A 12,905-nucleotide genomic window follows, 5' to 3' on the forward strand; every position below is an offset into this window, starting at 1 on the left:
CAGTTGGGGCTAGGTTTCGCATCTGTAATAAGGGAAAAGAATAGAAGCGTAGTTTCTGCTTTGCACTCCCCTTCTTTGAACCTCTGTCTCTCACCTAAGAGTTCAGGTCATCATACCTGCTCTATCGCCTTCACAAGGTTATTCGGAGAGCCAAAGACACAGGAAAGTCCTCTGTAAGATTACGATGGGATCACAAGCATTAACAAAAAGGAGCGCCAATGTAGCAATGCAACGATCCTGACTGCTCGATGTTCTTTGTTAAGTTCCGAGAGCTACTGCTGTTCAGTTAAACGCATCTATGACTTTCAGGGTGCTGTGCTGGGAAACAGCTGGGAACAGGTTGTGGACAGGATATCAAGCCAAGGCAGGAACAGCAGATGCACAACGGGGTGGGGGGACGGGGGAGGGGGCGGGGGGGGCGGGGGGGGGTGGTCGTCAGAGGCACAGCAAAGGCACCAAGACAGGAAGGAGGGAGCAGCTCCGGGCTCTGACACGGGCTACAGGACTGGTCTGGCCTCTCTCCCAGTTATGAGATGATAATAAGCGAGTTAAGAAATACAGGGTTGGAAACAGCATGTACAATTTTTGACAGCATTTCCTCCTAGGCAGCCAGGATGACACATCAAAATAGGAAGCAAGAAGAACAGAAAACTCGGGCCCTTCTTGTAAAACGATTTTCTCTGGATAGCACATGCCAAAAACAGAAGACAACAGAGATCCCGTACCCCAAAAAAGGAACATGGAGTTAAAGAACGTTTCTGTCCTGCCCCCCACCCCCACCCCACCCCCTGGATTCTTGGCCCGCGTCCTCTGCAAGACAGTTTGAATCAGCCTCCGTGGAAGGGAAGGTCTTTTTTTGAGCAGAACCAGCCTGAACTTGACCAGAGCCGGTCTGAACTTCAACCGGTGCTCCTCTGGCCTGGCCTGGCCTGGCGTGGGCGTTCTCTTGAGACCCGCAATGCAACTGAAGCCAAGACAGGATCTGAGATCATAATGACGCACGATAGCCTCGTGCTCCCCGCAGGCCCGACTGGTTGGACAGAGCTAAACCACAGGAAGGTGCCACTAGCCAACTGGTTTTGGCCTACAACAGCAGCCTGCCCGGCTCCTTTCTGTTCTCGGAAGGTTAGGATGAAGGTGTGCTGAGCCACAGAGAACAGGTAGCACGCTCCCATTCGGAGGGCCGCGACTTCCTCAGAAGAAAAACAGTACTGAGCTCTCTTATTGATGTCACTTGCAGATTGCTAACTTTTGCTCTGATCCAACCCTGCCAAAAGTTCATCGCATTCACCAGCAGAGACCTGTAAAAACTCTTTCGGTTGGTGCTATAGACTGAATGTCTGTGTGCCCCCCCCCACTCCCCCCTGCCTCCCACATTCATATGTGGAATCTTGATCCCCAGTACGATGGTGGTAGGGGGTGGAACCTTTGGGAGGTGATCGCATCATGAGGGTGAAGTCCTCACCAATGGGAGGTCTGCGGTTATAAAAGAGACCCCAGAGAGCTCCCTTGCCCCTTCTGCCCTGTGAGGATATGGTGAGAAGTTGGCAGTTTGCAGCCAGGAAGCAGGTTCTCACCAGACCTGAAATCTGCGGGGGCCTTGTTCTTGGACTTCCCGGCCTCCGGAACTGTGAGAAATAAATTTCTGTTGCTTATAAGCCATCCAGTCTACCGTATTCTGTTACAGCAGCCTGAACTGACCAGCACGGCTGGATTCAAGGTCAGGGTGACCGCTGCAACTAAAACAAATCCAAAGGAAATGGATCGAAGTCATTTGTTTAATTGATGAGGCAGGTGAAGAAACATGCATTTAAAAGGATATGATATTTGGGGCGCCTGGGTGGCTCAGTTGGTTGAGCGCCCAACTTTGGCTCTGGTCGCGATCTCGATCTCGTGTTCATGGGCTTGAGCCCCTGCATCGGGCTCTGTGCTGACAGCTCAGAGCCTGGGGCCTGCTTTGGATTCTGCGTCCCCCACCTCTTTCTGCCCCTCCCCTGCTCAAGCTCTCTCTCTCTCTCTGTCTCTCAAAAAATAAAATAAAATGTTAAAAAAATTTTTCTTAAAGAAAGAAAGGATATGATACAAAAAACAAAAGTGAAATCTCAGGAACTTACAGAGGAAAAAGATAGATGAAAAGAGCAAAGTGTCCATCAAGCTGCGGTACATTTATCGTTTTGTTGAGTCATATGAAAGCACCACACTAATCTATCATAATTCGCCTTGTTCTTTTTCAGTGAGCAAAGGCATAGAAAAGCATGTCTGAGGCCCAAGATAACTAGTTACAGGTTCTGTCGAAGTGAAGCCCTCTGTTCCCCTGGATCCCATCTGCTTCTTTTTTTTCCAAAGCCGGTGGTTCCTCCAATCACCCCTTTCAGTTTTGTTTTACTTTCCAGAGGATTCTGCCCTCCTACTCAGGGACCAGGAAAGGGAGTATTTGTTTTATCTAGCTTGACAACTCTGATTCTGGGGTTTTCTTTCAAGCCATCGGAGGCCAGGTTTACACTGGCACGATGGGACTGCATGATTTCTACTGAACGAAGGCCAAATGGCCAGGAGAAGTAACAGGGCAACAGAAGCTGGGAATTTCTACCTCTGGGCCTAAGCTGACTCTTAAGTTCATGTCATATTCTTTTTTTTTTTTTTAGCACATTATTCTTCTATTATAACACAGATCTACTCTAGAACTTTCCTCGGGGTGGAGATAACTACATTCTGTATGGTCCTGCATCTAATTACTGCTAACTTAGGTGACATGAATTTTCCTCACTACAGTTATGAGTCGTGATGGTATTGAGTAATGGTTAAGGAAGCCAGAGGCTTGAGTCACTTTCTAGCTGTGCAACCGTGAGCAAGTTATGTGCCACAGTTTTCTTCATCTGCAAAATAGTGATGGGCGAAGTGATTTTTGCTGTTATTATTACTGCCTCAGGTCTACAAGACAGAGGCTTCATTCTGAGGGCAAGGCCCAGCGCATCTTTGACCCACATCTTTAACTCTTGCTGATCAGTGGGCCACCCATCCCTGACTAATAACTGGTTAAAAGAACATGAGCTAATCCACATTCTCTATTTTCTCATTGTTCCGTCTCTTTCCACAAAGTCCTTCTTTGTTCCGTCTCTTCTGCGTCAGCCTGACCAGAATGGTTTCTCCTGAACTTATTCAAGTCTATTCCTACTAGATAATCTGGATGGCTTTCCTTCTAACACGACCAGAGACTCTCCCTCTGATCAATAGCCCTCTATCCTTATTTCTTGCCTCATTATTTTGTTTAAACCTCCCACACAGAGAGAAAAACAGCTTACCAACAAACTGGATTACTCAGGCGTCGCTCTGGGGAATGGAAAATGGCCCTGCCACTCTAGAAAACAGGTTGGCAGTTTCTTAAAAAAAAAACGATCCACTGCCTGGCCCCCTCTGGGATGACAGGCAAATCAGGGAGGCGGGGCAGGGTCACTGTGCCTCCTCTATCCTCGTGTTCCCTGCTCTGGAAAACGAGACAGGACAGCGTGGAGAATTTAGAGACCCCAATTTAGAAATGCTTTAGGAGATGTTTCTTCAGTTCCTTATGGGCCACACCAGTAACTAAAGTGACCATGTGCCAAGACAGAGAAAAAAAAGCTGCAGGTTTGTGTTTGTCTGCTTTGAACACCCAGAATCCCAATCTTATGTCATAGCCCTGCTACACGGAATTCATTTACATGGGTGATCAATTAATGTGTAATATCTGCTGGGGAGCTCTCGCTCTTCTCAACCCACTAAACGTGGTCTTGAAAGCCGTGTGAAGATAAATTCACTAGCTACAGGAATGAAGACGTTGTCAGCAGATCTTACTGTTCTAGGCAGGTTTTTTTTTTTTTTTTCCAATTAATAATGCTGCTTTACCTCAAGAATATGTTTTCTTAAAAAAAAAATGTGCAGCGGCATGCATGTAATCCAATGTGGCAGCCACCTTACCATGAGATGACCGGGTTGCTTCCTCACAGACATCCTTGTTCCCTCCCCACCATGTTCCGGATCCGGGGAACGGATCTCTTAGGAATGGACTCATCGACAACCAAGTGACTCTGATTTTTATCACACAAATAGAAGAGGCAAAAGCCAACCAGTAACAGTGATAGAACAGAAAACAATAGAGGAAATGAGTATAGCCCAAAGTTCTCCAAGTGTACAAAGAAAAGGTATTACGTTTCTCAGGATCCACATAAGAGTGAAAACATATGGTATCTGTCTTTCTCCGTATGACTTATTTCACTTAGCATAACACTCTTTCCAGTTCCATCCACGTTGCTACAAAAGGCCATGTTTCATGGGGGAGGGGAAGGGAAAGAAAAGTTAGAGAGGGAGGGAGGCAAACCATAAGAGACTCTTAAAAACTGAGAACAAACTGAGGGTTGATGGGGGTGGGATGGAGGGGGGTGGGTGATGGGTACTGAGGAGGGCACCTTTTGGGATGAGCCCTGGGTGTTGTATGGAAATCAATTTGATAATAAATTTCATATTAAAAAAAAGAAAAGAAAAGGTATTAGTATTATGTTTAAATGAAGTCTTTATCTACACTGGTTTTCTCTTAAAAGCAAAAAGAAAACTCTATCTGAATTCATCCAACAACTGATCTTGTATCCATCACTTTTAAAATATATAATAATGTGACAGCTAATTTGGTATTCAAATTTATCTTGAATGACAAAAACTTAAAACCGATTGTTTTTTGTATTTGTATTTGTCACACTATTGTTGAACCATTGTCAACAAGAAATACACTTTGTGTTACTACTGATGACAAAATCACACTAAACCATTAATCAAAAGTTATTATCATGCTTTCCTAGATCATTCCCTATAACTCAAACTATAAATAGGCTGGGATTAGAAGTAAAGCTGTGAATTTTCTGAAGGAAACTAGGTCAAATATTTCAAAGTTGCAAGTTTTCCTAATGAAGACTAAATAAGCAGACTTTAGTTTCTTTTCATACCTTAGAAAGGTATTTTTTCAGTCTATGTTGTTTCTGAGACATACTCTTCTGTGCATGTATCTCATAAACTGAGGACATATGACAGTGATACCAAAGGAAAGGTAACTGTCCTAGTAGTCATTTTTGGATCATTCCCTTTTGATACGATTGTATGTAAATAGAGATATCTGCTTCTTTATTTCTCATTTATTAACTGTATTTAATGAAAATTAGTTGGCTGTGTAGTATTATTACTCACTTCTTTTGCCACCTAGATTTAAGAGGGTATACTTAACACATTGGATCTCGATAAATTAATAAACAATAGAATATTACGTTAAGGTATGATATTTAACATGTATTGTCTAAATCAAATTTCCTATGCAAATAAGTGGGTTATTTGGGGCAAACATGAAGCATCATACAACCTAGCAGTTGTATTCCTGGGCATTTATCTCAGAGAAGGAAAGATTTGTGTTCACAAAAAAGAACCCTGCAAGTGAATGTTCATAGCATAGTTTATTTGTGTTTATACTCATAAAATGGAAACAATCCAGATGTTCTTAAGTGGATGAGTAAACATACTGCATATCCATAGCATGGAATGCTACTCATCAATATACAGAAATTAACTACCAATATGTACACGATCTAAAGAGCATTTGGCTGAATGAGAAAAAACAATCCCAAAAGGTAACATACTATAGGATTCCATTTGAACACGTTCTTGAAATGATGAAATTATAGAACTGGGGAACAGAGCAGTGCTTGCCTAGGATTAAGGAGGGGGTGAGGGTGAGAAGGAAGCGGATCGGATATGCCTATAAAAGGACAACATGAAGGATGGGACTGTTGTGTATCTTGACTGCATCTTGGTTTTAATATTGTACCGTCCTGTTGCAAGATGTCACCACTGGGGGAGCCTGGGTATGGAGTAAACATGGTCTCCGTATTATTTCTGTGTATTATTTCAACCGCATGTGAACCAGCAATTATCAAGGCGAAAAAAAAAAGTTTCAGAAAAACGATTTGTGAATTTTTATTTGCCCTTCTTATTTTATTTTCCATTTGGATTAATTTGCATGTCTATATGCATATATGATACCTTTTATTTATTATTCTACATTCGGTCTCATTTAAAAAAAAAGGGGGTTTCTTTTAAGCTGGGTATCTTTGTTACATTTAGAGGCATACAGATCTATAAAAATATAAACACACATACAGTGATTTCCCTGAGAGTTTTGACCCACCTTTTCATCAAAGTTCCTCTCTCTTTTCTCATAGTTTTAAATTTTTGTCATCTATTTTAGCATCTGCAAAATCATAAAATGAGGAAATAGCAAAGGTGGTTTTGCACAAAGTGTCTGTAAATACACAGGTAGACGGCGGCAGGTATTGGAAGCATCGTGTTTGGGAAGGGGGGCAGAAACCTCTCGCCAGAAAGCCTGGAATCTTTGCGGTGACGGTCGACAGCGCTGGTGGCCCGGAGCCATGTGGCACGCGAGCCCGGTCGCAGCGCCCCAGCTGGGAGCTGCAGGATCCATCGCCACAGTGATTTAATAGCGGCCCCGTGCGGCAGCGGCGGGAACTGCAGGTGTTCAGCGGCAAACTGGGCCCCTGGGCCCACGCTGGGGTGCAGCGGGTCAGGGGCACACTCCATCCCGGTTCCACTCCGGGAAGTGGGGCACAGGGGGCTGGGTGACCGGCCACTCCTTCTCACATGCACTGGACCACCCTTTGGAGTTCCCACAACGGAGGGACTTCGGGGGAGAAGGGCAATGAAGATTTCCGCGGTTAAAGCCAATTTTCCAACACGTGGTTGCTCTCCATCATCCCCATCTCCATCATCCTTTTAATTTTTTCTTTTTTTTTTTTTTTTTTTTCGCTCTGGTGGTGTTGTTACAGGGCATCCCACCCTGGGTTATTTTTCCCCTTCAGGATTTGATTTGCTCCTATTCTTCCCCATCTCACTAAGAGGCACTCTCATCCACCCACATGCATCCTCAAGCCAAAACCTTGAGTCACCCCTAAATTCCTCTCTCCCCTCCTTCTACATGAGCAGGTCCTGTTGGCTCTCCTTCCAAACACATCTTTTATGCTCCATCTCCGCCACCACCTCCATGGTCCAAACTACTCATGTCTCTCTCTCTCTCTCTCTGTCTCCAAGCTCCCATAGATCTCCCTCCATCGTTGCTAGACAATGGCCCTCCTGAAACATGAATAAAATTCTGGCATCCCCTGTTGAGAAGCTGGTTCCTTCCTACCTCCCCAACATCCTCTGTTTACTAGATTTCAGCCACATGGGCCACAGGGTCATCTTTGACCATGACAAACCCTTTGGCACGGGCTAGGGAAGGCTCTCCCTCAGGATGACTGCCTTATTCTCACCCTTCGGGTCTCAGTTCAAACGTCTCACCTCCATGGAGAGGCCTTATCTAAATTAGAACCCCACACCTAATGACTCCAGCCACTTTCTCTTTCCTATCACCATGTTTTCCCCTTAATAGCAACTCTGTAAGATAACGGGAGAGTCTGGTATTTATTTATATGTTGTCCATCCACCAAGTTCCAAAAAGCAGAGATTGTGTTTATTTTGATCACAGTTCAATTCCTAGCACATCACAGACTGTCAGTTTAGAGAAGTCATTCAATAAATATTTTTGAATTAATACACTTCTTCTATTTAAAAAATGGGGGGTGGGGGGATAAACGTGGCTACCACACCATGGAAACACAGCAGAAGGTATGAGAACTACACAGTAGGGATTCACCCACTTCAAGCAACAGCACGGATTTTACGTGAAGTCAGACAAACCCCTTCCCTGAAATATAATAAGCAATCCTGTGGGCTTACTTGCTTGGGAATGGGATACATCTACCAGAAGTAGGTTTAAAAAAAAAAAACAAAAAACAAAAAAACAAAAAAAAGATGACAGAACTGAAATACAGACATTAAGGGAAATAAGTAATGTTATACTAAGTATTGTTTATAAATCCAGATCATAATTCATAAAGTACGTCACAAAAGGGAAAATCTGAAGTAAGGTTATTCTTGTAACTCTCACACAAACGAAACTTCTAGAAGAGCTGAGGGCCTGGGAATACTATGCAACTTTTGCATGGGAGGAAGGAATTTTGCCTTTTGAATAGAACAAAACTCTTAGGACACAGATAAAGCATGCCTTTTAAAAACTGATTTCACAGTAACTATTCTATACATTTTGAGAAATCTTGGTACTACTTTGAGGCATATCAAATTAATTCATTTATTTCCCTGTTAATAAAGAAAAGGTACATTCACAGAATTAGTGCATTTAGAATAAAAAGTAAACAGAGGAATCAGGAGACCTGGAGTCAATAACCTCTTGACGGACAAATTCGATCACCTAAAAACACAAACTTTTGCTGATTCTCAACCGCTCTTCTCACACTTAATGTCTCACACATGGCTGGTTCAACAGGCCAGCTTTTCAGGAAAGCCCAACACAGGATTCTCCAAAAATATGTTGAGACTTTCAGGATGGTGGTGTAGGTAGGGTCTGTGGAGTTTTACGTGTAATAGTAAGAAAACCCCTTTCAACTTTGATGTTCAAGGCCAGGAGCCATCAGTCTCCCCAGGGGTATCCATCCAGGATTCTTAAGGCTAGATTTCATCAGGTAAGAGAGCAGTTTGCTCTTCCTCTGTGCCGAGGATATTTTGGAGTTTAGATCTGCATTGAACGGAAAAAGAGGAGTACCTTACTATTTCTCACCTTAAAAAGACCCAGTACCTACACCTCTGCCTTTCCCCTTAAATGCCATCTACCAAGTGATGAGGCTTACAGTGCCCAGAAATCTTCTGCCTGAAGGAAGGGTGTAAAATGGCGATTTGTTTTCCACTGCCCTGGGCTGACTTTTCTTTTTTTAATGTTTACTTTTTTTTTTTAATGTTTTTGTAATGTTTATGTTTGAGAGAGAGTCAGAGAGAGACAGAGCGTGCGAGGTGGAAGGGCAGAGTAAGAAGGAGTCACAGAATCCGAAGCAGGCTCCAGGCTCTGAGCTGCCAGCACAGAGCCCGATGAGGGGCTCAAACCCATGGGCTGTGAGATCATGACCAGAGCTGAAGTTGGACGCCTAACCAACTGAGCCACCCAGGAGCCACTAATGTTTACTTATTTTGAGAGAGAGAGAGAGCACATGATCAGGGGAGGGTCGGCGGGGGGGGGGGGGATCCCAAATAGGCTCCACGAGTCAGTGCAGAGCACGCGAGGGGCTGCAACTCACGAACCCAACTGTGAGATCATGACCTGAGTCGAGATCAAGATCTGATGGGTACCCAGCTGAGCCACCCAGGTGCTTCGAGGGCTGATTTTTAAAGGGAAAAAAATAAGCCCAAGAACCGACCATACCTTCTTCTCTGTGCGTGCTCCCACAGGTAAAACAAGCCCATCGCCAATCCCTTTAACACAATGAAAGGGGCAGTTAATGCCAATGCTCCAAATCACACTTCTCTGCAAATGCCAGGAAGATGAAAACAAAAGGCTACTCACACTTGTCAGAGCCCAAAGACCTTGCACAGCAGCTGCCCATTCAAAACCAATTTTCTCATAAAGAAATCCACCCAGTGTGGGTCCTATAAAAGCACTAAGAAAAGAAGAAAGCGTATTAAATAGTGTAAAAAAAAAAAAACAAGGAATTATTTCCTAAAGGCTGCATGATCCCTCAATCATAGATCTTCATTAAATTGGAACTGTAAGTACTGAAGACAGAAGCCAATTCCTGGACGGAGCACTGGGTGCGACAAAACTGATTCTACCCGATAATGATGATGTTTAACGCTTTTTAAACAATTCTAAAATTATAACTGCTTCTAAAAAGTTGGTGCCTTACATAAAAATTTTAAAAACGTGACATGCACACAAAAGAACCCTTATATGATTCTCTCTATTGTTCTCAATAATTGTATTTAAAATAACTTAAGTCTGCACATATTTATTGAGATATTCTACAGTTCCAGCATACATTTATTCCTCAGGAATAGCAAAGAATAAAAACGAAACAAATGAATGAAGAATACGGAGACGTGACCTGTTAAAGGAACTTAGAAAGGTCACTTAAGACAAAGTATATGGGGACCATTTTGATTAGGTATTAAACTGCTGGTATAAACCAGTGATCTTGGAGTCAGAGGGTGTGGGGTTAGGACTCCAACTCTGCCCTAAATGAATTAAGTGCCTTTGGGCACCTCATCAGACCTCTCGGTGTCAGTTTCTTCAGGCAAATGCAGATAGTATTTTCCATCTTGCAGGTGTGAACGAAATGGCTACTCACCCAACTGACCACATGGCACTGAAGAGCCCCGACACAAGTCCCAAGGTACTTAACCCTTCTTCAAATCCATTTTCGCTGCAAAGAGACAAGAGTAGATCTGTTATGGACAGGGAAACCTGCGTGAAAGCAAAGAACAGTGTGTGACAAATAAATTAAGAGACTGGGAATAATCTGGGGGCACCTGGGTGACTCACTGGGGTAAGCGTTCGACTTTGGCTCAGGTCACGATCTCCTGGATAGTGGGTTAAACCCCTGTGCTGGGCTCTGTGCGCACAGCTCGGAGCCTGGAGCCTGCTTCGGATTCTGTGTCTCCCTCTCTCTGCCCCTCCCCTGTTCACACTCTATCTCTCAAAAATGAATAAACGTTAAAAAAACATTTTTTTTTTTAAAGAGACTGGGAATAATCTGAACAAAACCAACAGATAGAACACTCCGTCTCTAAGATAAAAGCGAATCTAATCTGAAGGAATTTTCATAGTTACCTCTACTCCATGGTTTTCTAAAAATAATTTTACTGCATATCTAAAACATGATATTAAGAATCATGACCCATTTGCATGAAGTCTCATAAAAATACATAATTAAGAAATTCTTTTTTTTTTTATGTTCTATTTATTTTTGAGAGAGAGAGGGTGAGCAGGGGAGGGCCAGAGAGGGGGGGACAGAGGCTCAGAGGTGGGCCCCTGCTGACAGCAGCAAGCCCATGTGCGGCTCGAACCCGCGAACCCGTGAGAGCATGACCGGAGCAAAAGTCGGACACTCAACCGACTGAGCCACCCAGGCGCCCCTAAGAAATTCTTAAAATGAGATGAACATGCAAAGAGAATAATGGGCAACTTTTAGAAAACACGGAGGCAACTCATTATTCCTCAGAGAATACTGAGTCAACCCAGTGGATCTCCTCCCTGCTCTAGTTCACGTGGTGTTCTTTACCATCATGCCTAGTAAACAACACCGATGGCCAAGTGACAAATACCCGGCGCGACACTGTGATTCATAATAAGAAATATATATTTGGTCTCCCTCCTGTTTGCAGCATAGAACCCATAACACCCTTGGAATTTCCTAAGTGATTAAAACAATTTCAAGTACCTTTTTTTGTTATGTTCATGTGGTGGCTTTTAGGGGCTGGTTGCCCAGAGAGTCAACCATGTGATTAGAGGGATTGGAACTTCCAATCCCAAGACCAGAACCCCCCACCTCTGAGGAGGGGCCAGGCTGGAGAGGAATCAATGGCCAATGGTGAGTGATTTAACCAATCAGCAGTATGTAAGCGTCCACAAAAATCCCAAAAGGACAGGGCGAGAGAGCTGCTGAGTTGGTAAACCAGACCCTTTCCACATGCCAGTGTGCCAGGGCTCCAAAACCCACAAGGACAGAAGTTCCTTTGTTCAGGTTACTCTTTGTGTCTTTTCGTCTGGTTGTTGATTCGTATCCTTTAATCTCTTTTGTAACAAATCACTGAATCTAACGAGTACGCTGGATTCCTGAGTTCTGTGAGTCACTCTAGCAGATTAATTGAATCTAAGGAGGTCATCAAGGGAACCTCTGATGCACGGGCCAGTCAGTCGGAAGCACATGTGAACTTGTAACTAGCACCTGAAGCAGAGGGCAATCTGTGGGATGGAGTCCCTCACCTGTGGGATCTGATCATATCACCAGATGGATAGTCTCAGAACGGAGTTGCATTGTAGGACACCTAGCTGGTTTGGGAGAATTGCTTGGTGGTGTGGGAGCTGCCCCCTCTCCCGACCCCGCACTGGAAATGGGACTAGAATCATTTTACCTGGTCATTGTGTGCCCATGTATGGACCTTCTCCATGAGAAGGAAACAATGCTGAGGCCTTTCCATTGTGCTTTAGCTTTTCAAAAGTGTTTCTGTTCCTAGGCGTCAACCAAGCCAAGCCTCCATCCACAACTCATTTTACCTATCATTGTATAATATTACCATATACGGTAAAACCTTGCATTGCGAGTAACTTGTTCTACGAGTGTTCTGTAAGACTCTGTAAGACGGGCAAACATTTCTCACAAATTTTAACTTGATAAATGAGTGACTGTCTTGCAACAAGAGTAGCATGTGACCATGAATGGGACAGGATCACAACTGAGGCAATGATTCTTCTCTCTCACTGCAAGACTGTGGGCGATCATCAATGCAATGTCACATTTCCTCAAAAAGAGGCAAAGGCGAGCGTCATTGGATAGGTTCCTTGTTAAAGTTGCAAAAAAAAAAAACAACAAAAAACAAGATTCCATTGAGCCAATAGATAGCAGTGATTCCATTAGTGATAGTGAAAGTCATTCTACACAATAACCTTCCTCTCTCGTCTCCCTCACACCAGCCACGAAGGTTTTCAAAGGTACGCGCAGGTTAATTTGTTTATCTTTCTTTATATTTTATGCTTTACTATTTTGTATTATATTATAGTATTATAATCATTTTTATATGAATATTTTTGGGTTGTGGAGCGAATCATCTGAGTTTCTATCATTTCTTAAGGGGAAATTCGATTTGATATACAAGTGCTTTGGATTATAAGCATGTTTCTGGTCACAAACCAAGGTTTTACTGTATTTTCATTTCAATTACAGTATTATTGCATGCAGTATTTATATCAGATTATTGGGTGACATAAAATC

The 12,905-nt window shown here is 43.4% G+C and overlaps 1 protein-coding gene and 1 pseudogene across 3 annotated transcripts in view; one reads left to right on the plus strand and one right to left on the minus strand.

Moving 5' to 3' along the window:
• Positions 1–1,533: 1,533 nt before the first annotated feature.
• On the plus strand, positions 1,534–5,890 carry LOC115515004 (annotated as a pseudogene).
• A 925-nt stretch (positions 5,891–6,815) lies between these two features.
• SLC18B1 (solute carrier family 18 member B1) overlaps positions 6,816–12,905 on the minus strand; it is a 28,529-nt gene continuing 22,439 nt past the window's right edge. For all 3 annotated transcript variants that reach the window (XM_030316381.1, XM_030316380.1, XM_030316379.1), the window contains 4 exons: positions 10,263–10,337; positions 9,482–9,575; positions 9,341–9,390; positions 6,816–8,662 (listed from right to left, as the gene is read on the minus strand). In XM_030316381.1, the coding sequence (XP_030172241.1) occupies positions 8,596–8,662; positions 9,341–9,390; positions 9,482–9,575; positions 10,263–10,337 (286 nt within the window). In that variant the 3' untranslated portion in view covers positions 6,816–8,595. The remainder of the gene's footprint in view (positions 8,663–9,340; positions 9,391–9,481; positions 9,576–10,262; positions 10,338–12,905) is intronic.

The sequence above is a fragment of the Lynx canadensis genome, chromosome B2 (assembly GCF_007474595.2).
Source record: "Lynx canadensis isolate LIC74 chromosome B2, mLynCan4.pri.v2, whole genome shotgun sequence".
Classification (NCBI taxonomy): Eukaryota; Metazoa; Chordata; class Mammalia; order Carnivora; family Felidae; genus Lynx; species Lynx canadensis.